This window comes from Alosa alosa, chromosome 4 (assembly GCF_017589495.1).
Source record: "Alosa alosa isolate M-15738 ecotype Scorff River chromosome 4, AALO_Geno_1.1, whole genome shotgun sequence".
Classification (NCBI taxonomy): domain Eukaryota; kingdom Metazoa; phylum Chordata; class Actinopteri; order Clupeiformes; family Clupeidae; genus Alosa; species Alosa alosa.
This window is the reverse complement of record NC_063192.1, coordinates 31,525,190-31,552,608: the sequence shown is the minus strand read 5'-3', so window position 1 is coordinate 31,552,608 and position 27,419 is coordinate 31,525,190. Positions and strand designations below refer to the sequence as shown.

General features: G+C 41.7%; 3 protein-coding genes across 3 annotated transcripts in view; 1 reads left to right on the top strand and 2 right to left on the bottom strand.

The window, feature by feature from the left end:
- zgc:171775 (STKc_p38 domain-containing protein) lies at window positions 1-8,057 on the top strand. Its single transcript, XM_048242175.1, has 12 exons — window positions 1-194; window positions 619-748; window positions 1,177-1,235; window positions 1,828-1,939; window positions 2,030-2,059; window positions 3,233-3,280; window positions 3,480-3,594; window positions 4,526-4,597; window positions 4,898-4,977; window positions 5,519-5,597; window positions 5,924-6,097; window positions 6,240-8,057. The coding sequence occupies exons 1-12, from the start codon at window positions 76-78 to the stop codon at window positions 6,299-6,301; spliced, it is 1,080 nt and encodes a 359-aa protein (XP_048098132.1). The 5' UTR covers window positions 1-75; the 3' UTR covers window positions 6,302-8,057.
- A 1,558-nt stretch (window positions 8,058-9,615) lies between these two features.
- On the bottom strand, window positions 9,616-14,034 carry LOC125293922 (keratin, type II cytoskeletal cochleal-like). Its single transcript, XM_048242171.1, has 9 exons — window positions 13,427-14,034; window positions 11,756-11,964; window positions 11,585-11,645; window positions 11,401-11,496; window positions 11,135-11,299; window positions 10,894-11,019; window positions 10,581-10,801; window positions 10,356-10,408; window positions 9,616-10,238 (listed from the first exon to the last, which is right to left on the bottom strand). The coding sequence occupies exons 1-9, from the start codon at window positions 13,946-13,948 to the stop codon at window positions 10,000-10,002; spliced, it is 1,692 nt and encodes a 563-aa protein (XP_048098128.1). The 5' UTR covers window positions 13,949-14,034; the 3' UTR covers window positions 9,616-9,999.
- Window positions 14,035-18,674: 4,640 nt separating this feature from the next.
- LOC125293924 (keratin, type II cytoskeletal 8-like) overlaps window positions 18,675-27,419 on the bottom strand; it is a 48,416-nt gene continuing 39,671 nt past the window's right edge. The window contains 9 exon segments of the mRNA XM_048242174.1: window positions 18,675-19,079; window positions 19,197-19,249; window positions 20,766-20,850; window positions 20,853-20,976; window positions 21,070-21,195; window positions 21,306-21,470; window positions 21,569-21,664; window positions 21,753-21,813; window positions 21,928-22,136. Coding sequence (XP_048098131.1) covers window positions 18,895-19,079; window positions 19,197-19,249; window positions 20,766-20,850; window positions 20,853-20,976; window positions 21,070-21,195; window positions 21,306-21,470; window positions 21,569-21,664; window positions 21,753-21,813; window positions 21,928-22,136 — 1,104 coding nt within the window. The 3' untranslated portion in view covers window positions 18,675-18,894.

Below are 27,419 nucleotides of genomic sequence, written 5' to 3'. Positions count from 1 at the left end.
AAGTCACGGGAGGGCAGGCTATACTGGAAGAATACTGATTGTGCCGTAACTCCAGAGGAGAGCTGGATTAAAACGATGTCATCCCCTGGGAAAGCGGGCTTTCACATATTTGAGATTCAGAAAACAACTTGGGATGTCCCAGAGAGATACACGTCTTTACAATCCATTGGGTCCGGTGCATATGGGACGGTGTGGTAAGAACAGACCCAGTGTGGACTGGCATGTGTAGACTTCTTGAGAAATCCTAGCTGAAATCGTAAACACAAATAGATCCCAGAAATGCAGTGGTATGACTGTAGCCTAAGTCATTCAAATTTCACGTTTTAGTTCTTTGAGATAGTTGCAAAGTTAATCAGTTTCAGACAATTACTATTACAGTAATTAGTATTTGCTACAGACTTTGAGATAAGAAAGAAATCTATGCCCAGTAGCTGTGGTATCTGAAATATGCAGACATTCTTTAGAGCTGAACTGTGCTTTTAACATTCAGGAGATGCAGTTTATTGGAGGATACGAGAACCATGCCATCAAGCCAACATCAACTCTGCCAATGTTGTATTATTGTGTTATTCATTTTTTCTTATTTTGTTATTATTGTGTGTTATTGTATGTATTTAGTTCTGCTATTGACCAGAAGACCAAAGAAAAGGTGGCCATAAAGAAGCTTTATCGTCCATTTGAATCATTGATTTTTGCAAAAAGGGCTTACCGTGAAGTTAGACTGCTCAGACATATCCAACATGACAACGTAAGTTCTAAGATCTTTGCAAATATGTTGCTCCCTGTTTGACAGCTCATATGTTTAAAAATTAAAGTGTACTTTAGCCATAAGCTAATAAAAGGAAGCAGGGGGCGTTGTTTTTGACCACCATACAATACTTACCAAACCTGTTCTTGTATTTTGGTTGAAGAAGTGTTTACCCTTATTAGTTTGTGTTGCCATACGCTTCATAAATGAATGACATTATTGACTTGCTGTCCGTTATCAATAATCACAGTCTCAAATGAGGGCTCTAATTGTAGACATATAGCCTACTATAGAAGATGTCTACTTAGAACATGAGTAATGCTCGTATTACTGTAAGACAGAGTCAGTGGCTCATAATAAGTAATCAGTATATTTATTTTGGCTTCAGACCAACATTTCATTTGCTATTGTGTTTTGGTTCCTTAAAGGTGATCTCCCTCTTGAATATCTTCACACCTGATTCCACACTGGAGAAGTTCCAAACTTTGTGAGTAGGGTCTTGGAAAAGTGCATTCCTGTGCTAAAATTCCCAGCTTGTTGAGACAAGCTATACAAACTGGGTCAGGTCGAAATCTGTGTGTGTGTGTGTGTGTGTGTGTGTGTGTGTGTGTGTGTGTGTGTGTGTGTGTGTGTGTGTGTGTGTGTGTGTGTGTCTGTGTGTCTGCGTGTGTGTGTCTGTGTGTTTACATATCAATGATACATCAATGTGTGTGCACATTGATATGTATATTTTGTATAATTTGATCCATAATGGCCCAGACCATAAAATACCATAGGCTTTTACTGTAACATTTTGAAACATTGTTTCTCACTTTTTTGCCTGAGCTGTCTTGAGACTTAATGGATAACTTAACCTCCTTCACTTCATTATCAGTAGTTATGTAATGGGGCTGACCTTACAAGTCTCTGCACATTCACTGCTATTCTCTGAAGATAAGCTCCTATCAGCATGTTAGTGTGAACTGGAATAAAACACAGTGTGAATTGGAATGTGGTTTATTTACATTTTGTGTTGTGTTTTGCATGTCGTAAATGTTTGTGTTTGTTGTTGAAATGTATGTATATTATTTCTATCACAGTTACATGGTAATGCCCTTTGTGGCCCAGGACCTTGGTCACATCATGAAGAGAAAGAGACTGACAGACCGAATTATCATCTATCTATTCTACCAAATACTACGGGGGCTAAAGGTCTGCCCATTGCCTGTTACTGATGTTTCTCACAAATTTGGATCAATGGGAAATATGTGCCAGTGACTTGTAATTGTTGTTTTTCTTCAGTACATCCATTCTGCTGGAATTATCCATCGGGTGAGTTTTTAAAAACAATCCAGAATCTTCAAATGTTGTGCATATTATGTCTGAGATTTCTGGTATGTTCATGCTGTACATTATTACCATTTCCAAAAAAGTTGGGACGCTGTGTAAAATTGAAATAAAAACAAAAGCATGATTGTAAAACATCTAAACCACACGGTGTATTCAATTTAGAGAGAATAGCGCAAACACAGCACATCAAGTGATTGTAAAACATCTAAACCACACGGTGTATTCAATTTAGAGAGAATAGCGCAAACACAGCACATCAAGTGATTGTAAAACATCTAAACCACACTGTGTATTCAATTTAGAGAGAATAGCGCAAACACAGCACATCAAGTGTTGAAACAGAGAAACTATCTGGATTGCAGCATACTGTATGTTGGTCAAAACTAGAAAATATCATTCAGCGTTAATTTTGCCTTTCAAGATGTGCAAACTACAAATGCCGGAGGCACTATTACCCCCTTAAACCATCATAGATGCTGGCTTTTGAACTGTATACACTAATAACAAGTTGGATGGTCTCTCTCCTCTTTAGCCCCGAAGGATGCAGGGTCCATGATTAAAAAAAAATTAACAAATTTTTGCTGGTCTAATCACTGGACAGTTTTCACTTTTCGCTGAAATGAGCTCAGGCCCAGATCAGTATTTGTGGATGGAGCCCCAAACTCTGTTCATAGACAATGGTTATCAAAGTTTTCCTGAGCCCGTGCAATATGCTTCATAGCAGAAACAAGTCTGTTTTCAATGCAGAGCCATCTGAGGCCCAGAGGCCCATTTTACTTTGAGGAGCATTATTCGTACAGTGTTGTTGTATTATTTGCCCACACAGTTTTATACAGAGTGATGAATACCTCCACATCTCTACTTCTTAGAGATTCTGCCTCTCTGGAATTCTATTTTTATAGCCAATCATGGTGCCAGTAAACTGTGTTAGTTGTGAAATGTCTTTGTGTTTTCTTTAGCATTATGCAACTTGTTCCCGTTTTTGACATAATTATGATATGTTGTCTATGTTCTTTTTGCAACTAATTATGGATATACAGGATTATCAAATAGTGTTTATATTCACGTTTTACCTACCGTCCCAACTTTTTTGGTTGTAATGGAAAATGTAATATTTTGTTATGCAGACGCAAATTTAAAATGCTTGTCTTATAGGATCTCAAACCTGGTAACCTGGCTGTCGATGAAAATTGTGAATTAAAGGTAAAATTCTGAGAGGACAGTGGTTGAATATAATATTACCTAATAGGGTGTATCATGGTAATTAGTATACTAATACACAAATGGTGTTGTAATAGAGTGTATTATTATAGTGAAGCAAATCCCAGGACTTAAATAAGTTTTGAATAAATTGAAAAGTGTTTTGTATTCATGAATGGCTATTCATTCCCTCCTTTGGTAGATCCTGGATTTTGGTTTGGCTCGCCACACAGAGACTGAGATGACCGGGTATGTGGTGACACGCTGGTATAGGGCTCCAGAGGTCATCTTCAACTGGATGCACTACAGTCAAACAGGTGAGAGCTGAGGCCCATTGACACCATCCCTGTATATGTTTCACCTGTTGAGGGATTTATTTCCTTTTTATTCTAGTTAATTTTTAGTAAAAAAAAATAATCTGATGTTCTTTTGACAACATTGCATTACAGCTTCGTAAGTAAAATGTTCCTAGCATGTCTTAAAGTGTGTCAGTTTGAGCATTTAGAGGCGCGGCCTATGAGCTAATACATTTGTGTGACAGTCAGCACATTGCTCCTCGCTGTATGTCCAGTATGCTTTAAATAAGTCCATGCTCATGCACAATCCTGGCTGTGTGAATTGGAGACAGAATGGGTTTCCATTCCACGTTTTACTGCACATTTTGACCATTCGAATAAGAAATCCTTACTGGAAATACTTGAAAAGAGCATATGATCTTCTGATGAACATAAAAATAGGTTCTCTACAGGGAGTTGATTAACTCTTGATTTACCTAGGTGTATAATGATTAAAGTAGATGGAAACAGTTTGTTCACATTTGTTGCATTTCTACTTACGTGTTAAAGAAACGTTGCCCTGACAACCTTATGTTTTGATATCATAAAACTTTGTTGCTGTTCTAGTTTCCTTAACACACACATATTATTATTAGTGAACATTGGTGAGGATGGTGCTATAGACAGAAAAACCTCGGAAGGTAAAAGAAGTCACACCTGTTGCAATTGTGGTACTGTGGCAAATTTAAAGTGTGACTTTGAATGTCACTTTCTTGCAAAAAAAAATGTTTCTCTGACCGTGCTGCCAGTCATACCCATCTCATGTTCTTTCTCTGACCGTGCTGCCAGTCGTGCCCATCTCATGTTGTTTCTCTGACCGTGCTGCCAGTCATACCCATCTCATGTTGTTTTTCTGACCGTGCTGCCAGTCATACCCATCTCATGTTGTTTCACGGTGGCTCCTTCTGTACAGTGGACGTGTGGTCTGCAGCGTGCATTCTGGCTGAGATGATCACTGGCCAGGTGCTCTTTCCTGGCAGCGATAGTATCCTTTAACTTGTCTTGCATCACACCGACAGAAGCATACAGTATAGATACACATAAACCTGGTGTGTGTGTGTGTGCGTGTGTGTGTGCGTGTGCGTGTGTGTGTGTGTGTGTGTGTGTGTGTGTGTGTGTTAGTGTGCGTGTGCCCGTGTGCGTACATGTATGAGCACAATCTCAAGTAAGGATGCTTACTGGCGTCATAGAGCACCGTTTAGCCTACAGTATGTATGCATGTGTGTGCATGTGTTCATGTACTTACGTGTGTCAGTGCTTTGTCCTCCTTGACATCCACACTCAGGCATTGATCAGCTGAAGAAGATCCTGAAAATGACAGGAACCCCTCAGCCCTCCCTGATCCAGAAGATGCAGAGTGAAGATGTACTCTTCCTTACTGTTCAGTGGGCAGCAGATACATGCATGTGTAGAAGCTCTCCTGAGATTAGTAACACAATTGATTTGATTAATGTTGATTACACTTATTAGGATTTACTGGACTTCACAGTTATCTTTTATGGACCCCACTCATCTTCACTGTATTGCTCAATTGTTGTAAAGTGTTTCATAAGATATGATCTGTGAATTGCCAGAATATATTAATATCCTTAAAATATAATCCCTATTGTAATCCATTTTTTGGAGTAATCCATTTCATTGGTAATTTAAAGATTTGGAACTTAATGTATAATTTTGTCATCTTTCTCTTTTTGCCCCTTTCCCTCAATTCATATTTTTATTTATTACATATACGTTTATTAGTAGTTAGGTTTACAATTGTGGAAAAGATTTTAAAACCAAGTTTGAATCTACAAAAACACAATAGCTCTTGCTCTAATATTAGTCACTTCAGGGTTTAATGATGATTGGGTTAATGCATGTATCATACATTGATAGATCCATCCTTTCTGTTATAAACATGCAGGCACGCTCATATGTGCAGTCCCTACCCCTTCAAAAGAAGAAAGACTTCAGGGAGGTCTTCCCCTCCATGGATGCTAAAGGTTAGTCAGAACTTTCGGTCATAATCATAATTGTTCCCAACTGTGTGCAAAAAGCAGTTTCACAAAATGTGGGTCTTTTGGTCATTCCAGTAGATAGCTAGATCTGTACAGTTGTAGGCCTATGTCGGTTATGTTAGTTGATAGTTGTCATTGGAACATGCACACACCAGATTCAGGACTCAAAATACCATGAATAGACACAGGGTTCCTTCACTGAGTAAAGTTGAGATGTTTATGATGAAGAACCTTCTTGGATTTTTTCCTCAAGGCCACTCTCTTCCTTTCTCACTTCATTCCTGCTCACCCCCCTCTCTTTTTCTCTCTAGCGGTGGACATGCTGGAGGCCATGTTGCTGCTGGACCCCGAGGCCAGGATGACTGTTGCAGAGGGCCTCTCCCACCCTTACCTGTCGGAGTTCCATGACCCAGAGACCGAGCCGGAGTCCCCCCCATATGATGACTCGTTTGAGAGCCTGGAGTTGGACACAAGTGAATGGAAGAGTAAGATTATATTACACTATAACACTCAGTAAGATTATATTACACTATAACATACAATTTAATGTATGTATGTATGTGTAGGATTAGTAGAAATTGTCATTTTTATGTGTTTCATGGTTATGTATGCATGATTGATTTTCAGGTCTTATCCACATGGACATAATGACCTTTGACCCCAACAACCCCAGGGAGACCGCAACATAGCACCACAGTACGGCTGCAGTTTTCAATAGGTTAGGTCTATTTTTGTTTTCAGGATGGGTTTATGGAACACAGTACAGTTTCTAGATTATGTCAGTCTATTACTGTCATGTTTTATATCTCACCTCTTGAAATGCTGTAAAACATTATACCTAGAAGCATACACACATGGGTCTCTTGAGTCCATCAGTTTGAAATCGGATGACAAACTGACGTGATAGATTGACATATGAAACATTCATTATAGTCATATAGACTTTTTATTGAAAACTATAATTGGCTCTTTCTCAGACCAAAAAACTAGCAAGATATTGAATAGATGTATAAGCAGTGATGGGCAAGCTACTTAGAAAATGTAGTGAGCTAAGCTACCAGTTACTCCATATGAAATGAAGCTTACACAAAAGCTTCCTCTAGACAAAATGTAGCTAGCTAAGTTACATACATTTCGCAAAAGTAGTTTACTATATCAGAAGCTACTTTGTATTTTTACAAAAAATTAACATAAGCAAAAAAATTAAACCAGCTTCATGCCAAGTCAGTGCTTTTTGAAAGACCTAGCCAATATAACTTAGCCAAACAGATACAGTAACTTACCTTTATTTACACATGTAGGCTATAACATATGTTCAGTTCAAATACAATAACCCTTGATGGTTACTCTCACAGCTCCAAAATCAATTTGGGGAAAAAAGAGTCCACAAAAAGGCAGGTACTGAGGGAGAGTGCATTGGGTCCATGGGCATACTCAATTTGCATTAAGCTTGCAGGATCAACTGCAAGCTAACTCAAAACTCCTTAACTATATTTGAAGTACAATAGCAAAGAAATACACTATGTAACTGTGCGTGCATGCATGTTTGCATCTTCATTGTTTGGTGGATTTTTGCCTGTAAAAGTTTCACCTTCTCTTGATTATCTCAGTTTAATTACACTTGGCTGACATGTATAAGTACAATTAGGCTACCCAGTCAGTTTATCTCTACCATGTGCAAGTTAAAATGAATGCAAAAAAATTGACAGCCAATTTTATAACCACACAGTAGAAACCAGACTCTACCACCAACATCTTTGCAAGCACAATTTCGTTGCTTCAGCTCTGCCATAAAAAATGAGTTTGTTTTACAAATTTACACCGAATAGAGTAGCCTAAATGTTTCCCAGACAATGTAGTGCAATAAAGGACCAATGCCTGTCTCTTCTCAGATTTAGTTGGACAAATGTCATGTTTGTCAGATCCATAGAATAAAACTGAACTTGCATGTATGGGTGGCCAGAAGGAAGTTTTACTGTGAGCTCCACAAATGCTCTGGAAAATGTAGCTTCTGTAAAAGCTACTGCACTACATGGTCAAAAAACAAATTGAAAAGCTGTCTGCTTCAGAATAGCTACGCTACCACCAAGCTACTGAAAAATGTAGTTAAGCTAGTAGCTTCGCTACAAGTACCAAGCTATTGCCCATCACTGGATGTAAGATATATGAAACATATGGCTATATTCACTTGTTCACCTGACTTTACTTGCCAGCCACAATATAGAGAGAATATTTTACAAGTGTTCTTTTTTTAGAGATGTGTCACCTGTTTGTTCTTTCATGTGTTACAACCACAAGATGTCACTGTTCTCTAAGCAGTGAACGTATGTATGTAACAAAAGGACATGAGAGCATGATATAACTTGTTAATTGTGATGTATCAATAATAAAGCATCTGCACTGAACAATGTGGAATAATCACAAATTAAATGGTTTGAATTTAAATTGACTGTTATTGATCTTAATTTACTGATTTATGAGGGGTTGTTGTGCCCAGTGACTGGCAGACACAACTATAATGTGGCCCTTCTTGATGTTGCTTCCGTATGATTACTAAGCACAGATATCTCGCTTTGGACAAAAGCGTCTGCTATACCATAACCTAACCATAACCATAACCATATGTTATATGCAAATCGTCACCTTCCTAAAATAATGGCATAAGTAATTTTTTTGACAATTTGTTTTGCCTACATCTTTCAATAGGCTACATGCACAAAAAGAAACACTCTGCGCTTGTTTGTTTTCGTTGGAGCCAGGTGTTTGAACCTGCCACTGTTGTTAATGTAATAAGTGTCTACACAGACCGGTTGGGTGTTGCACTAGGGAATCAGCAGGTTATGAAAAAGAAGGATTTATGCGTGTGTTAAAATTGTTGTTATTGGGCAAACAAGATATTCAGTGTTGGAGTGAAGGAGCAGAATATAACAGAAGATATCGTTATAACACAGTTAACGCTCCACCGGAAATACATAAGTCTACAGGAAGAGCCTTTCGTGCACATAGTCTATTTTTGGTTAACCTTTTTGTGTTTTCTAAACAAAACCTGAATAAAATGACTTATGCCATTATTTTAGGAAGGTGGCGAAATATGTATAACATGGATTACTTTAGTGTTATATTTCACCTAAGAAGCTTTCTAATGTAAAAAAGCTATTAAACGATAAGTCTTTGTTGTTGAGATGGTGATCTTAAGAAGATGCCTAGGCACTCATCAAGTGAAAAAAGTTTAAAATGACTATTTCATGGGCAGATCAATATTAAAAAACACTTTGACGCGTTTCAGGTCAAAAGCCTTCGTCAGGAAGTGAACAATCTCTGAGACATGTCTGTTTAAAACTTCAATATGAGTGGGTAAACAAGTGTGAGACATTAGATCATCAATTAACCAATGGCAAACATAGGCAGCCACAAGTGAAACGTTTTTCACTTGAGTGCCTAGGTAGCTTCTTATTTTCACAAGCTTTCTAATGTGTTGAGGGAGAAGAAAAGACACGACATGAAGCAGAGTCAAAACAAAGAGGAACAAGTAGCAAAATCGTATGTGCACTATTTCATACCAGATTTCTATATGGCACTTTCAACACAGGTCTGTCTCTACGAGTGTACAGTAACAGGTCTTAACACTGCCAACAACATATTTCTGTTATTTGTGTGCATTTGAAAGTCTATTTCTGTTATTTGTGTGCATTTCAAGCGACTTTGCATGATTTCAGATGTTTGATGTTTGAGGTGTTTGATAGCATGTTTGATAGCATTGGTTTCCCATGTGTTTTTTTATTTCCTTCCAAATGATTCTTTCTCTTTCACCAGCACCAAACATGGACAATACCCCAATATTGCTGAATTTAATTGAGATTTCATTTGAAGGTGTACCCTCATCTCCACAACACCTTGCCTTCCCAAGTTTTGTTTTCTTTTGTTTTCTCAGTGTAATACAAGTGAATGTGAGCACAAATAACCAACAACAAAGGGATACTTTATATAGGACCAAGATTTATTCAGTGTTTTCACTTGTTGTACATGACACATCCTAAATCTGGTCAAGATCAGCGGTTGCAGGGACACATGGAGAAGTGAGTGATAACAGAGAGCTGCCTACAAAGCTCTCTGCAAGGCCCATTATCCCAGGAGAAATGTAGAGAACAGAATAAAAGATGACTATGCATACTGTAGGCTATCAAACAATTACTTTATTCATTGAGGGCCAGGATATCACTTTGAGTTGTTTCTGAAGCTCCATGGGCCCGTGTTTGGAAATGCTTCAAAAAGAACACTTGTTGCTCAGGATGTTATCAATAGGGGTAGCGCATGTTGGAGGTGGAGGATGTTGGAGGTGGAGGATGTTATCAATAGGGGTAGCGCATGTTGGAGCTGGAGGATGTTATCAATAGGGGTAGCGCATGTTGGAGCTGGAGGATTGAGACATGGACATGCTGCTGCCACCTCCAATTTTGATGCCCATGCCGGCACCACCACCGTAGCCGAATCCAGCACCGCCGCCGCCAATTCCGATGCCCATGCCGGCACCACCGTAGCCGAATCCTCCGCCACCACCGCTGCCAATTCCAGCACCACCACCGTAGCCAAATCCTCCGCCACCACCAAGGGCCAGGCCACCGCCTCCTGCAAAACATTTGATTTAGTTAAATGCAAGAGCAGCAAAAAGAGAGTGCAGCCAACACACAGTATTATTCATTTCCTGGATTCTTATGCAGTCCTGAAATGAGGAATTCTACCTACCACCAGCAGCTGAGGTCTCCTGAACGTGAACGGTTGCAGAGGCACCACCAATTCTGTGGAAGGGAAGGTGGATTAGGATTTGTCATTGTTGTTGATACCTAACAATGGCCAGATCATTTTTTAGGCCAGATTTTGGACTATTATTATGTTGGGACTACTATTATACTATACACATTTACTGATTATACGGATAATTAGTATGTGCACTATGTTGGATATGTTTACCTGGACTCCTCTCCTTCCAGCAGTTTCCTGTAGGTGGCGATCTCAATGTCGAGGGCCAGTTTGACGTTCATCAGCTCCTGGTACTCGCGCACCTGGCGGGCCATGTCCTGCTTGGCGTTCTGGAGGGCCACCTCGAGGTCCCTGATCCGCAGCCTGGCATCCTTCACTGCCATCTCACCACGCTCCTCAGCCTCTGCAATCTGGGCCTCAAGGCTGGCGCGCTGCATCACAACAAAGAAGCATAAGTCAGTCAAGTGGAGGTTTGTTGATGATGGAATATTTGGTGGGGAGAGCAAAAGTGAAGTTAACTCACTTGTCCTTTGACTGCCTCAATCTCACTTGTTAGACGGCTGATCATGCGGTTGAGCTCTGCGATCTCTGACTTGGTTGTGCGCAGGTCATTACCATATTGGCCAGCAGAGGACTGCATCTCTTCAAACTGTTAAGGACCGACAGGTTTATGTAATATGGAGGCTCTAGTTAGTGCCCATTTCAAAAATCAATACCCTGCGTTGATAAAGTACTGAGCGCTAATGCCACTCCAATGCACTCACCTTGGCCTTGTACCAGGTCTCAGCCTCAGCACGGCTGCGGTTGGCGATGTCTTCGTACTGAGCACGCACTTCAGCCACAATGGAGTCCATGTCCAGAGTACGGCTGTTGTCCATCTCCACAATAGCAGAGGTGTCCTTGATCTGTCCCTGCAGCTCACGCAGCTCCTGAGTGAGGAAGGGAAAAATAAATGTGAAGGTTCCGTATGAGCTTGAGAACACTGCAAGTGCAATTTGGACCCTGTGGATGAAGTATGACCAACTCTCACCTCCTCATAGATGGCCCTGAGGAAGTTGATCTCATCCTGAAGGGCATCAACCCTGGCCTCCAGTTCCACCTTGACCATGTAGGCAGCATCAACATCCTAAAGAGGGATGAAAGAATGGGTAAGTCTGCAGGTTCAGAGGTCAAAGCTGCAATGGAAGATCGTGGGTAGATCATTTCTGTTTTACCTTCTTCAGCAGAACAAACTCATTCTCCGCTGAGGCACGCTTGTTGATTTCATCTTCATATCTGCACAAAAGGAGCAGAGGGCGGTCAGTCAAACAGAAGTAGGAACTGAAACTGCATACATTCCAGATGGTAGACAGTGACAAATGTCCATAAATAATTGAGGCACTCACTTCAGCTTGAAGTCCTCAACCAGACCTTGCATGTTCCTCAGCTCTCCCTCCAGCTTGACCTTCTCGTTGCCCAGGCCGTCGAGCTGTCTGCGCAGGTTGCCGATGTAGGCCTCGAACATGGAGTCGATGTTGGAGCGCACGGTGGTCTGGTCCTGGAGAAGACTCCACTTGGTCTCCAGCATCTTGTTCTGCTGTTCCAGGAAGCGCACCTGTGGGAATACAATTAAACACCATTAGAGCAGTTAAACTGACACTAATTCCTGAGACAAAATCTTACATAAGAAGAACAATTTTTCAAGTAATTTAATTAGAAATCCACTGATGGTGTTGGAATATCATCATGACACAGGAGATATTACTATTAACACTGAAATATTCAAGAACTATCAATTTTGTCAGAGCCTGACTGACAGGGATAGATGTCAGATGTGACAAAGAGACAAGTATGCGTTTGATAGTGCCTAAGTTAGTTATAACATTTTGAACAGCCTAAAAAAGTGTACACAAAGTGAAACCTTATAAAAACATTAAAATCATTATTTTGGTTATATGAGATATTTTAAAATGTTGCCTTTCATGGAAAAAAATCTTTAATTCAAAAAATCTTAAATTAAAATAATGTTTATTTAACAAATGTTATTACTTATGAATGATTGAGCCCATCTCTGATGACACATTGTTTTAGCTGTGGTGTGCATATATAAAAGCAAAGAATTTTTAGTTAAGTAGCCGTCCTGTTCTTTCTTTAATTGCATTTGTTCAGTCACTAATCCGTGGGAATTCAGCGTCTATGAACAACTGATGGATTAGGCTTGTGAATTTGCTCAAGGCTCTTGAAAAGCTATGGAACATTGGTTCACAGTAAAGTTGTTTTCTTTGCCGTAGTGCCAAGTGTTGTACTTTGCTGCTGGGCACACGCTCTTTTGGCGTGTAAACATGTTGCATGCATGCCAGGCATGGAGGCGAGGAAGCCACACCCACTCCAATCCGCCACCAGAGAAAGCGTTGACAGACATTAGATAAAAACACCTCTCCCCTCCTGCAGGGCCTTTGGGGTCTTTTGCAGATCATGCCAGGAGACATTCACACAGCAAGCAGGCATTCATCCACATCTCCCATTTGGAGTCAGAGAGCCAGAGTCAGTGCTGCCATGGGAATGGGCAGATAACTTGGTCATCGCTCTTATTTAGACAGAGGCTGCAGTCATAGGATCTCTCCTCCAGACAAGAGTTTCAAATCCCCCACTCCACACAGCCTCACATATTCACACACATTCTGGATTACCATCATTTTTAGTCCAAAATACTCAAAAATAGAGCTTTTGCTGTCATAGGCCAGGCGACCTGCTTCATATAATGTGGCCGCATCTGGGCTAATCCTCTAAGCCGCAAAGTACACATTTGAAAAAGTTACTGAGAAATAGACACAGTGGACAATCTTTGTAAGGATTGGTTTATCACCCCACAAAGTGTTTCCTGCTATGTGAAGCAACTGAAAGACCATATTACTGCTTATTACAGCACATTACTAGTGACTTAGTGAGTACTTTTACAGGCAACGTCTTTTCAGATGATGGACTGAGTACACAATAATAAGCATAGAGGAATGATATTCCCTCTTGCCTATGCTTGACTCTGTCTAATCTTTAATTTTTTATTGAGAAGCACTGACCTTGTCAATAAAGGAGGCGAAGCGGTTGTTGAGGGTCTTGATCTGCTCCTTCTCTTGGGTGCGGACTGTCTGGATGTTGGGGTCAATGGCCAGGTTCAGGGGGGCGAGCAGGCTCTGGTTGACGGTGACAGCTGTGATGGCGGGTGGAATGCAGCCACCACCTCCACCACCCATGCCGAGTCCAAAGCCAGCACCACCAGCTCCAAAACCCATGCCTCCACCACCGAGGGCCATACCTCCACCACCACCACCTCCGCCCATGCCGTAGCTGAAGCTGGAACCACCGCCACCACCTCCCATGGCCAGACCGCCGCCACCGACAGAGCGCCTCATGGACACAGAGCTCATGCGGCTGCCACCAATGGAACCTGCCAGGGCGGACTGGCTGGAGAAGCTCCTCCTGACGCTGCCACCGCTGCTGAAGCCACCGCCGCCACTGAAGCCACCGCCACCACTGCTGAAGCCACCGCCGCTCATGCTGCCACCGCTGCTGAAGCTGGATGAGGAGATCCTGACACTCATGGTTGCTGTTGAGAGCTTAGGGAGGGCTAGGAAGGAGTCGGAGCAGGTGAGTCCACTAAGAGGAGAGATGTCCCTCTGAGTGTCTTGCTGCTGGTGTGACCCCTCTTTATACTGTGAAGAGAGAGGGCTGGTTCTCACCTGAGACCTGCTCTCCCTCCTCCTCCACTGAATAAGGACACTCCCCTGCAAGCTCACTTACCTGCAGGGTAAGTCAGTAAGACCCTAAGGGGGATTCAGGAACAGGTGGAATGGATGTTAAATGTTCATTTTAAATTACTTATAAGGTTGTTATAAGTGAAAATGTAAACATAAAACCTCTTAATATTACTCACTTCCAGTTTGATAGTCGATGCATGTATTATACATTGATAGAACCATCCTGTCTGTTATAAACACGTAGGCACGCTCATATGTGCAGTCCCTACCCCTAAAGACTTCAGGGAGGTCTTCCCCTCAACGGACGTTTCTATCTCATTGCATTTCTCACACACAAGGTGGCAGTGTGGTCTTCAACACATTTCGCAATCATAATGGTTCCCAACTGTGTACATTCCATGAGTGTGCCAGTATACAACATTTAGACCGTTTTCTATTTTAGGATCTTACAGTAAAAGCAGCCAACTTTAGCTTCAATTCAAAGCAGCCTCAGTTAACACAAGTAAACGAAAAGCAGCCAACAAGTTCTCAACTTGTATGGGAACACACTCAGGGCTGTTTGGAAAAACATTCTCAGCGTCTATCTGAAGGTGGTTGATAAACTGCCAAGAGTATGAAATGCTGAAGTTGGCTACTTTGAAGAGCCTGAAGGTAGAGACGTTTGGGTAACACCTTACTTGACAGTATCGACATAAGAGTGACATGACTCTGTCATGAACATATGACACTGTCATGACACATGAACCCTAACCCTAATCCTAACCTCTAACCCTAACCCTAACTCTAACCCTAACCCTAATACTGTCAAGTAAAGTGTAACTGACATTTGCACTCTGAAAGACTACAAGACAAAGTCTTAGCAAAAAGGAGTCACTTTTATTTTTACATAAAAAATCATGAGCAAGTGGCTTTTCCCTAAGCTCGCAATGCTGCAACTGCAGACATGCACTTAAAAATAGACCCAATGGTCCACAATATGTGTGTGTGCGTGTGGGTGTGTTTATGTGTGTGTGTGTGTGTGTGTGTGTGTGTGTGTGTGTGTGTGTGTGTGTGTGTGCGTGCATGTCTGTGTGTGTGTGTGTGTGTGTGTGTGTGTGTGTGTGTGTGTGTGTGTTTATGTGTGTGCGGGCGTGCGAGTGTGTGCGTTCCTGCGTGTGTGCATGTTGTAGGAAATTTTAACCTTTCAGATCTGTGTGCCAGAAAACCATATGTGTGTATTCTGTATATTTTACTCATGTGCTCTTTTACTAAGTTCTTCATAGAAGTGTATAAGTCAACTGAAATTGGGATGATGAGAGATGTTTAGCATTTGTGACATTCTTTCTCAAGGTGATTGTGCCTACAGCACGTGCTGGTTTGGATAGAGGGGGCCCTGAGATGGAGCTGCCATCTTCACCAAGGAGGTTGGCGCCTGCATGTATGTTAGGTCGAAGTTTGGGGAAATGTCACTGATGCTGGTTGTTAAGGGATACATCCTTGTGTAATGTTGACGAGTTTGGGTGATGTGGTCAGTGAATATTTGACATGTCACAAGGGGAGATGTAAGCTTTGACAAATCCTATAAGAAGTCTGCCTTTTCTCTGTGTCTTTAGACTGCGCTTGTTAGCGACACGGCATAGGTCTCAGAGAAATGTTTTGAACAATCCAGAATTTTAGCACGACAGTTTGGGGCCTCGTCCGGGACGAAAGTAAGAAGTAAGTAAAGCGAAACAAAAGTAAAAGAGCACATGAGTAAAATATACAGAATGGTTTTCTTACACACAGATCTGAAATGTAAAAATGTCCTCCTACATTATGCACCACAATGTGCATGCGTGCCTGTACGTGCATGTGTACTGTGTGTGTGTGTGTGTGTGTGTGTATTTATGTGTGTGTGTTTTGTGTGTGTGTGTGTGTGTGTGTGTGCATGTGTGTGTGTGTGAGTTGTGCACCACTGTACATCTTTCTATATATCCTGACGTTCCTGTCTGTCAGGTCAAATATATGTATATAAGCTAGACATAATATGACTAGTGACTAGAATATGACTAGTTACAGTATGACAACTAGTTCAACACATTTGCATGTAATGACACAAGCGATAAAATAAGGCCAATTTGTTTCATGGGGTAGGACTATTCAGCAGGGAACTAGTACAGTATATGACATTAGCCATTATACATTTAAAAAACAGCATACATTTTTACAAAATCAGTTGCAGTGATGTAACCTGACTCTCGCCAGATGAAATTTGTTCCGCCTAGCTCCGCCTAGCTCCACTCACATCCATCTGGGATCGGTTCCATTGAGAGTGATTTCAGCACGAGATTGTATGGTAGAGCCAATCAGGGCGAGGGGTGGGAGTTTCATAGATGTGGCGTAGTGTGGAAGCGACTGTGAGACTGTTCTCAAGCGTCCATGGGAGTGGTTGAAGTGCACGTCAATAGATGGTTGACAAAGTAGCTTATCCAATCTTATGCAAGGATTTTTTAATAAGGAACCAGCCTTCTGAAGCACCACTCCAATGGATCGATCCCAGATGGATGAGTGGAGCTAGGCGGAACGAAATTCATCTGGCGAGAGTCAGGTTAGCAGTGATGCACTAAGATAGGGAGAAACGGCCTAAATGAAGTGATAAGATGATATGGAGTATGAAAAAACAGCTTTGAGAATGTGAAGTCTGATTTGCGAAATGAGCCAACGCTTTTTTTAGAAAAATGGTATATCATACTTATGTTCAAAAAGGAAGTAATTTTTAGAAAGAACTAGCTCAGCACACTCAAATACAATAAACTTCGGTAGGCCATAATCATCAGTCTGCGAATCAATAGGCTAAAATGGAAGAGCCTATAAATAATTTATGTTTGTGTACACTACATAACCATAATACCATAAACAAAACATTTAAGGAACCATAAAAGAGCAGAGGTTGCATAACTTTTGACCGATAGTGTATGTACGGTTGTTTTTCAGGTCCCCTGGGAGACTGCAACATAGCGCAACTTAATGTCACCACTGCAGTTTTTAGGTTTGGTCTATTTTTGTTTTCAAGATGGGTTTAAGTTTCTATATTATGTCAATTTATTACTGTGATGTTTTATATCTCACCTTTTAAAATGCCGTAAAGCATTATAGCCTACCTAGAAGCATACACACATCGTCTTGAGTCCATTAATTTGAAATCGTATAACAAACAAACTTTTTTCATTGAAGACTATAATTGAATCATCCTCATATCAAAAGACCACTAAACTACACTAAACAATGTGGAATAATTAGATAGATAGATAGATAGATAGATAGATAGATGTAGATATACTTTATTCATCTCCAGAGGGAAATTAGTGTTACAACAGCCATACAAACATCATTCACATATACACATACATGCATACATTTTATATACATATATTATTCTAAAAATATAATTTCTCTGTCTCTGCTCTGGGGGGAGTCATTATTAAAGTATTTCTGTATCTGTCTTTCTTAATCAATAATCCATGAAAGTTGTGTAATTGCAAATAAAATGCTTTGAACATATATTCTGTTATGAGATTTTTAAATATTATTCATGAGACGTGACCTTAGACCAATTATATCTGACAAGGAATTTCAGGAATTTGATTGCGCAACATTAGATGCTACATAAAAGCCTTGGCTTCTCTTGTGCAGTCTATGACACATTCCCTTGTGGTTCCAGATGGCCCAGGAGAGGGATACATCAAAAGAGAGAGCAGACAAAACGCAGCACTATTTATTTTCTGGATTCTTATGCAGTGTTAGCCCAACATGTCCTATACATGCCCCCCCCAAACATCTTCATTTATTCTCAGCTTGCTTTAGATATCAATACTTTAGTGTTCATCTCTTTTTTTTGGATCCCCATAATTTTGTGCATTTAAAGGTAAACTATGCAGGTAAACTATGCAGGTCCGGTATTTTTGGTGACTGTAGAGCCCTCTCTAGAGTGGCGATATATTTCTGTTTTACTCTGCAGTTGTAAACAGCAAACTTCTCGTGACTTATCCCCCCCTGTACACAATGAAAATGCTTTTGTTGTGGAGGTGAAGGATTAACAACAGGCTAAAACTATCTCCAAAGAGCTATATCTACTGACAAGGTAATGTTTCACGATTCTCACGAGATTTGTCGGGCAGCAACTCACTACGTCTTTGCTGTATGCTACTGTAGGTGAACAGTTTGCCTATTACAAGTTTGTTTACTATTACAAGTTTGATTACTATCAAATTGGCTTTGTAAAGGCTATATTAAGGTGAAAATCTTAGTGTACCTTTAAAGTGATTTTCGTATGATTTCATATTTTTGTTTGATACCATTGCATTCCCATGTATTTTTATTCTCAGTCTTTTCCCATCAGCTCTCATTCTCTTTTACCCAGTGCAAAACATTGATAATACCCCAATATTGCTGAATTGAATTGGATTGAATAACTGATTGAATTCACACCTTGTTTTCCCCAGATTTGTTTTTTTTTTCCTCAATGTAAGACAATTGAATACAAAAACAAATAACCAACAACAAAAAAATACTTCATAAAGAACCAACATTTATTTAGTGTTTTCACATGACATGTACATGGCTTGTTGCAGATCCATTGGCCTGTGATGGTAAAGGCTTCCAAAGTGTGATGTGAATCGAGAAGCTCTAACCATTTCTGGCATCTTTCTCTCTTGAGGTTTTTGTTTATGAAGAACACTTTTTTGGTCAGGACGTTGTCGAATGTTCTGTGAGTGGAATAGGGGATAGCAGGGGCAAAGCAGATAGAAGGGAGGAGAGGTGTTGTTCCTCATTTAGAAGCGGCGGATGCCACTGGACATCAAGGAGGAGCGAGACATGGACATGCTGCTGCCACCGCCAATGCTGAGGCTGAAGCCACCGCCAATGCCACCACCAATTCCAATGCCCATGCCGGCACCACCATAGCCGAATCCAATGCCATCACCAGCGCCACCACGAAGGGCCAGGCCACCGCCTCCTGCAAAACATTTGATTCAGTTAAATGCAAGAGCAGCAAAAAGTCTGTGCAGACAACACACAGTATTATTCATTTCCTGGATTCTTATGCAGTCCTGAAATGAGGAATTCTACCTACCACCAGCAGCGGAGCTCTCCTGAACGCGAACGGTTGCAGAGGCACCACCAATTCTGTGGAAAGGATGATGGATTATTAAGAGAGGTGGACGAAGTACTCAATTTCTTTACTTAAGTCAAAGTATAAATATTCCTAGTCAAACATTACTCCACTGCAAGTGAAAGTTGCCTAGTCAAATTTTTACTTAAGTGAAAGTATGCAAGTACTTGTTTTTAAAAAATACTGAAGTATTCAAAGTACAAAGTATTTCTCTAGTGATGTGTTGTATAATGTTAATTTTGTCAGTGATGCAGAGGCCACAGACTTAAACTGATATGAAATGCACGTTCTTTGGTTGGTCACTATTTTGCTGAGTGAAAAAGCAAAACTGCCCATTTTCATCCTATAGCCCTGTGGTTCAAGGCCACCGTGCTGTTGGTAGGAAAAAGAGCAAGAAAATGTGGTACAATATTGACCATCGTTGTACCCAATTTTCTTGCTTTTTTTCCTATTGATGGTCTTAGTGACCTCAAACAACAGGTAAAATGAACAGGTTTTTTTTGTTCATAAGCATAATTACTGGTATGTACGTTTTTTTAATTGTTCTGAAGTCATAGTAAATGAATTACTTGGGAGAATGACCATTTGCACTAGGATGCCAGCCTTATTGAATCAAGTTTATTACCTAGTCAATCAACATGACTTTTACAAAAATATAATTTCTGGGTCCTATCCTTTGGCTTGTAAACAAATCAACATGCGTGGTGTTGAGGTTGGAGCTCTGAAAAAATCCCTTGTGTGAGTTCATAGTGACTTATTTAACATGTAGGCCGAGTTAAAGGGACACCAGGCAACGTTTTTAGGTGTTAATTACTCATCTTAAGTAAAAGTCGGTATATGGTTAAATGACTCATTACAGGGCTGAATGAAGACTCTCGCCCCTACTGCCTGTAGGAAGAATATCCCGCTTACAAGTTCAGTGTATCATTTTCCCGACCCGAAGCAGGATCAGTTTACATCCTGCATCCACAGCACAGAGGGAGGCTAACGAAACGCTATGTTATTGTTGCAAACATATGTATAATGGCAGAGCCGGCGAAGAAGCAGCGAAAACCCTTGACGGAAGATGCAAAGAAAAGGAAAAGAGCTTCAGACCGAGCGAGGGGGAGTTTCGTAGAGAAAAAGCATCAGGCTTGCCTGTTGTCCCTTTAAAAGGAGATGTATGGTGAACGTCACAAAGAATTCTCTGCATTACCTACCACTGCCATGGTCATATTCAGTAATTGACAAAATTAAGACAACACAACAGTATGATCACATAATTGCAAAATCTCTTCAAACCCAATGTCTTACTTAATGCTAGCATTTAAAATGTAGTGGAGTCAAAAGTACAATATTTGTCTTCAAAATGTAGTGAAGTGAAAGTCACAAGTTTCCAAAAAAAATAATACTTAAGTAAAGTAAAGATACTTGAAAATGTGCTTAAGTACAGTAGCCTACTTGAGTACATTTACTTAAGAATTGTCCGCCTTATACCAATTTACTGATTATACTGATAATTAGTATGTGCACTATGTTGGATATGTTTACCTGGACTCCTCTCCTTCCAGCAGTTTCCTGTAGGTGGCGATCTCAATGTCGAGGGCCAGTTTGGCCGTTCATCAGCTCCTCACAAGTGGGCCATGTCCTGTTTGGCTTTCTGGAGGGCCTCCTCGAGGTCCCTGATGCGGAGCTTTGCATCCTTCACTGCCAGCCCACCACGCTCCTCAGCCTCTGCAATCTGGGCCTCAAGGCTGGCACGCTGCATCACAACAGAGGAATGTAAGTCAGTCAAGTGGAGCTTTGTTGATGATGGAATATTTGGTGGGGAGAGCAAAAATTAAGGTTAACTCACCTGTACTTTGACTGACTCAATCTCGCTTGAGAGACGGCTGATCATGCGGTTGAGCTCTGCGATCTCTGACTTGGTTGCGCGCAGGTCATCACCATATTTGCCAGCAGAAGACTGCATCTCCTCAAACTGTTGAAGACCAAGAGATGTTAGCATGAAGGTCCTAATCTGTGCACATTTCAATAACATACCCTGCATTGATAAAGTACTGAGCGCTAGTGCCACTCCAATGCACTCACCTTGGCCTTGTACCAGCCCTCAGCCTCGGCACGGCTGCGGTTGGCGATGTCTTCGTACTGAGCACGCACTTCAGCCACAATGGAGTCCATGTCCAGAGTACGGCTGTTGTCCATCTCCACAATAGCAGAGGTGTCCTTGATCTGTCCCTGCAGCTCACGCAGCTCCTGAGTGAGGAAGGGAAAATAAATGTGAAGGTTCCGTATGAGCTTGAGAACACTGCAAGTGAAATTTGGACCCTGTGGATTGTATGACCAACTCTCACCTCCTCATAGACGGCACTGAGGAAGTAGATCTCATCCTGAAGGGCATCAACCTTGGCCTCCAGTTCCACCTTGACCATGTAGGCAGCATCAACATCCTAAAGAGGGATGAAAGAATGGGTAAGTCTGCAGGTTCAGAGCTCATAGCTGCAATGGAAGATCGTGGGTAGATCATTTCTGTTTTACCTTCTTCAGCAGAACAAACTCATTCTCCGCTGTGGCACGCTTGTTGATTTCCTCTTCATATCTACAGAAATGGACAAGAGGGTGGTCAGTCATACAGTAGTGGGAAACTGGAAACATTCCCTTTATGACTGGTGGTAGGCGGTGACCAATGTCCATAAATAATTGAGGCACTCACTTCAGCTTGAAGTCCTCAACCAGACCCTGCATGTTCCTCAGCTCTCCCTCCAGCTTGACCTTCTCGTTGCCCAGGCCGTCGAGCTGTCTGCGCAGGTTGCCGATGTAGGCCTCGAACATGGAGTCGATGTTGGAGCGCACGGTGGTCTGGTCCTGGAGAAGACTCCACTTGGTCTCCAGCATCTTGTTCTGCTGTTCCAGGAAGCGCACCTGTGGGAATAAAATTAAACATCATTAGATCAGTTAGACTGACGCTGATTCTTCAGAGATGAGACAAAATACAATGCAAAATTAAGAAAAACCTAAAAACAGGTTTCACATATCCTAATCTACATAGACAAATGTTGAATTGGAGTTGAAATAGCAGCCATTTTATTTTCCTGTAGATGCTAGCTGCTAACAGAACCCTGCTATACAAGACAGATGTCTGCTGATGGTTTTGAAATGTCATCATGACACAGGAAATATATATGGAGCCCAGAAGGTGTCATTGCAAGATATTTTTGTATAATGAGAGAATGTGTGCTCATATTAGTAAATTGTGCACTCATTTTATTCAGTTGTGATCTCATTTAAATAGATTGAGTGCACAATTTAGTAAATTTTGTGCTCGTTTTACTACATAGCATTCTAGTTATACTAAATTGTGGTCTCATTTTATTATATTGTGCGCTCAATTTAGTAAATCGTGCACATATTTTACTATTTTTTTTGCAAACAATTTAAATCAGAGCACAATTTTGTAAAATGAGCACACTATGTAGTAAAATGTGTGCACGATTTAGTAAATTGTGCTCACAAAAGTGCAAAAAATAATGCAAGCAGGCATTCATCCACATCTCCCATTTGGAGTCAGAGAGCCAGAGAGTCAGTGCTGCCATTGGAATGGGCAGATAACTTGATCATCGCCCTTATTTAGACAGAGGCTGCAGTCATAGGATCTCTCCTCCAGACAAGAGTTTCAAACCCCCCACTCCACACAGCCACACATATTCACACACATTTTGGATTGCCGTAATTTTTAGTCCAAAATATTCATGCATTGTTGTGTTCATTTTATGTTTTCTAGTTTGGTGTTCCCGGTCAAAAATGACCGCTGCATTGTAAATTGTTATAAATCCATAGTAACACACATCATGTTATCATGTAATGTTGTGATAGACCTTTGTATCAACTTGTGTTCTATTGGATATAACCTCACTGCCTCACTGACCTGAGCTCATGCAAGTCAGAAAGGGGAAGATTCTATTGGGGAAAGGTTCCAGTGGAGTTCAAAGGAGAAAGGAGAAAGGTTCAAAGAGGGGGAGTGAGGGTGTGTTTGTGTGTGTGTTTTAATGTACAGAAGCACATATACAGCACAGATCCATCTGATCAATAAGTATGTGCCTGGACTCAATTTTATACATTGACCATTTTCTCACCCATTCATTTCTAATGGCCGGTCATTTTTGACCGGCAATACACATGGGTGTTCTAAAGTTTAATAACAGACTCAAATTGTTATAAAAATTATCAAAATTTCAGATGCCCTGTATTAACAAAGTCAAGGAGCCTCATCATGATAGTCAGAATAAGTTAACAATATTTTTGAGAGAAAATAATGATCAATCGGTCACATTTGACCAGCAAAAAATGTGGGGTGATTCGTGTGACAACTATCACTCTATCCCACTTGCCAGCAAAGAGATTCAAAAAAAAAAAAACTGATTTTAAAAAGTTACTGAGACAAAACGACACGGACCTGCACAATCTTGTCATGATTGTTTTATCATCCATCAAAGTGTTTCCTGCTATGTGAAGCAACTGGAAGAACACAGTACTGGTTATTACTGCTCTTAGTGACTTAGTGAGAACTCTTAGTGAGAACACAAGCAACATCCTTTCAGATGATGGATTGAGTACATACTAATAAGCACAGAGGAATCCTCCAGCACCACCACCTCCCATGGCCAGGCTCCAAGACCCATGCCTCCACCACCAAGGGCCGACCGCCTCCACCCAACAGAGCACCACCACCTCCCATGGCCATGGACACAGAGACACAGAGCTCATGCGGCTGCCACCAATGGAACCTGCCAGGGCGGACTGGCTGGAGAAGCTCCTCCTGATGCTGCCACCGCTGCTGAAGCCACTGCCACTCATGCTGCCACCGCTGCTGAAGCTGGATGAGGAGATCCTGACACTCATGGTTGCTGTTGAGAGCTTAGGGAGGGTTAGGAAGGAGTCGGAGCAGGTGAGTCCACTAAGAGGAGAGATGTCCCTCTGAGTGTCTTGCTGCTGGTGTGACCCCTCTTTATACTGTGAAGAGAGAGGACTGGCTCTGACCTGAGACCTGCTCTCCTTCCTCCACTGAATTAGGACATTCCCCCGCAAGCTCACTTACCTGCAGGGGATGCAGGCAGCCATGTGATTGGTGGAGAGGGCCAAATCTGAGAGGCATCCAGCACATTCAGGTCAGGTGCAGACACTTAGATAAAGTCAGCAAGACCCTGAGGGGTACAGGTGGAACAGCAGTCATATTTTCACTGTGCTTAGATGCCTGATAGCACATTTCTCAAATGTCTTTTAGTTTAGTCTTTAGTCTGAGGTATGTTTTAAATCTTTGCCTGAGGGTGAAAGTGCACTTTTCCCCAGTGTATGCAAATGAGATAAAAGGCAACCCTTGATTGTGCAATTCAGTTATGTCTGAATGTATTTGTTCACTGACATCTTTATATACGTAATGTTCACAGCTAAACATTCAGGTTGCACTGGGTAACTTTATCATTTTATCACCAGAGAAGCTATTATCAAAAAAGTGTGTACACCACTTGCCTAACTGCATTTCTCCACAGCTTAGTCCTAACAACTATGAGAAGATTGAGAGGATTCTGAACACGCTAGAGGCAGCCAATGAGTGCACCAGCCTCTTCCCTCTCAGCCAGATGAGGGGCTGATATCTTGCATCTCCCGTATGGAGAGATCAGCCAGGTGAGGGGCTGATATCTTGCATCCGTTCTGTATCTTCCAAGACTTTACCAGCCTATCCGTTTTTCATTTTTGAGAAGTTTATACTTTTTGAGATATGGGGCGTGCAAAAACTGGGTCATTTGTTCAATTCCGTTTAGCCAACCCAGAGATATTGGCCAAAATGTGAAAGCTATCTTCATCTCAGCAAAAAAACAAGTTTTGAGGAAATCAGCTTTAAAGTTTGTGAAGTGTAAATGATCTTTGGCTTTGGAGAACAGACAACAGAGATTGACAGCGAAGGCAACGGCAAAAAAGACGAGCAATCAGATGGGACAAATCTCCGAACGAAGGACTCAGTACTTGATAGAATTTTAAAGCACCCTTGACATTGGAACAGTGCTTGGCGGGATTCGATGACGTAACATCATTGAAAGAGCGGCTTTGAAGGACCCATCCTTGACTTTGAGAAACGATCATTGAACGCGATATCTCAAGAACGCCTTGTCACACAAGCTTCAAATTTGGTTACTCCAAAAGCACCTTTGCAGGTATCACAATTACACTACCAACCAGCTACCAGCCAGCTCAATAGCCCCACCATACTCCAGCCAACAGATTGCATCTCCTTGTGTAATTCTTCAGAATTGCATTTCTAGTTGTATTTGATGTTTTTATTTTGTCAGAACAGTATATACAAACTTCCCAACAAGAGGACAAAACACCCTGGACCTTGTTTACACCCCACAGAAAGAAGCCTACAAAGCCAAACCCCTCCCCCACATCGGGCAGTCAGACCACATTAGCATCCTGCTGCTGCCCCGATACAGGCAAAGAGCAAAAGTCACCAAACCAGTTCTGAAGGAGGTGAGAGTGTGGCCGGAGGGGGCCGTCTCACAACTTCAGGACTGCTTTGAAACAACAGACTGGGATATTTTCAAAACAGCTGCCACGCACAGCAACCACATTGACATTGAGGAATACACAGACACTGTGACCTCCTACATCACCAAATGCATCAATGATGTTACAGAAATAAAACACATCACCACTCGGGCCAACCAGAAGCCATGGCTGACAGGAGACGTCCACAGACTGCTGAGGGCCAGAGACAAAGCCTTCAGAGCTGGAGATGTAGCTGGCCTAAGAACAGCGAGGGCTAACCTGTCCCAGGGCATCAGAAAGGCAAAAAAGGATTACACAGACAAAATAACAACACACTTCAAAGACAGCAGAGATGCACAGAGCCTGTGGCAGGGCATACAGGCCATCACTGACTACAAGCCTGCGCCATGAGAACAACACCTCTCTGCTAAATGACCTGAACAGTTTTTCCGCCCGTTTTGAAGCACAAAATGACACTCACCCACAGAAAACCCCACCTCCCGGGATGTTCTGGGGGTGCACATCAGCGACGACCTCTCCTGGACCACCAACACAGCATCACTGGCGAAGAAAGCCCAGCAGCGCCTCTACTTCTTGCGCAAATTGAAGAAGGCAAGTGCCACGCCTCCCGTCATGACTACATTCTACAGAGGGAACATCGAAAGCATCGTGTCCAGCAGCATCAGTGTGGGGCGGAAGCTGCACAGATACAGAACAGGAAGACCCTCCAGCGCATTGTTAACACAGCTAAGAGGATCATTGGAGCACCACTCCCCTCCCTGCAGGACATTTACACCACCCGCCTCACCCGCAAAGCACTAATGATTGTCAAGGACACAACCCACCCTGCACACGAACTGTTCAGCTTCTTGCCCTCTGGAAAGAGGTACAGGAGCCTCCGCTCCCGCACCACCAGACTTGCAAGTAGCTTCATCCACCAAGCAATCAGGATGCTGAACAATCTACCCACTCTCCCATCACTGACAGCCCCCCCCACCCACCAGCCAGTGCAGGGTGGGTTGTGTCCTTGACAATCATTAGTGCTTTTGGGTGAGGCTGGTGGGTAAATGTCCTGCAGGAGGGCACAATGATCCCTCTTAGCTGTGTTAACTGCGCTGGAGGGCCTTCCTGTTCTGTATCTGTGCACATCAAGCCTGCCCCACACTTTGAAATTACTGGACACGATGCATATTAATGTTAGAATATAGTCATGGGGAGGCACAAGCACTTGTTTAAACTTCATGTAGAAGTAGACTATGCTAAATATACAACACCAGTAGCTGTGTTTGGTTTTTTATATATGTCCATGCACTGGTATACAAAGAATATGTTCTATATTTCAGTCTCACACTTTAATTTAATGTTTATTGTCTATGGCTATGTCTATGTCTAAAGTATGTCTATGTCTGTATTTAAAGTATGTATATGTCTGCATGGGAAAGTAAGAAACAAAATTTCAATTCTTTGTATGACCAGTGCATGTAAAGAAACTGACAATAAAGCCGACTTGACTTGATATAGTATATGAAGAATGCATGTTGGCCAAGCTCAGTGGCTGAAAATATTTTATGTTATTGTTGGCATGCAACAGGGTGGAACACAACAGGGTGAAAAATATTATATATTTGATATTATAGGCATAGCCTAACAGGGTGGAAATGT

Excerpts from the sequence above, each read along its gene's own strand:
- LOC125293922 (XM_048242171.1), bottom strand. The coding sequence starts at position 13,948 with ATGAGTGTCAGGATCTCCTCATCCAGCTTCAGCAGCGGTGGCAGCATG. Across the intron at positions 11,300-11,400 it reads TCAGGGCCATCTATGAGGAG|GAGCTGCGTGAGCTGCAGGG; the intron begins GTGAGAGTTGGT and ends TTCCTCACTCAG. Across the intron at positions 10,802-10,893 it reads TTGAGGCAGTCAAAGGACAA|CGCGCCAGCCTTGAGGCCCA; the intron begins GTGAGTTAACTT and ends GTTGTGATGCAG.
- zgc:171775 (XM_048242175.1), top strand. The coding sequence starts at position 76 with ATGTCATCCCCTGGGAAAGCGGGCTTTCACATATTTGAGATTCAGAAA. Across the intron at positions 195-618 it reads GGTGCATATGGGACGGTGTG|TTCTGCTATTGACCAGAAGA; the intron begins GTAAGAACAGAC and ends GTATGTATTTAG. Across the intron at positions 749-1,176 it reads GACATATCCAACATGACAAC|GTGATCTCCCTCTTGAATAT; the intron begins GTAAGTTCTAAG and ends GGTTCCTTAAAG.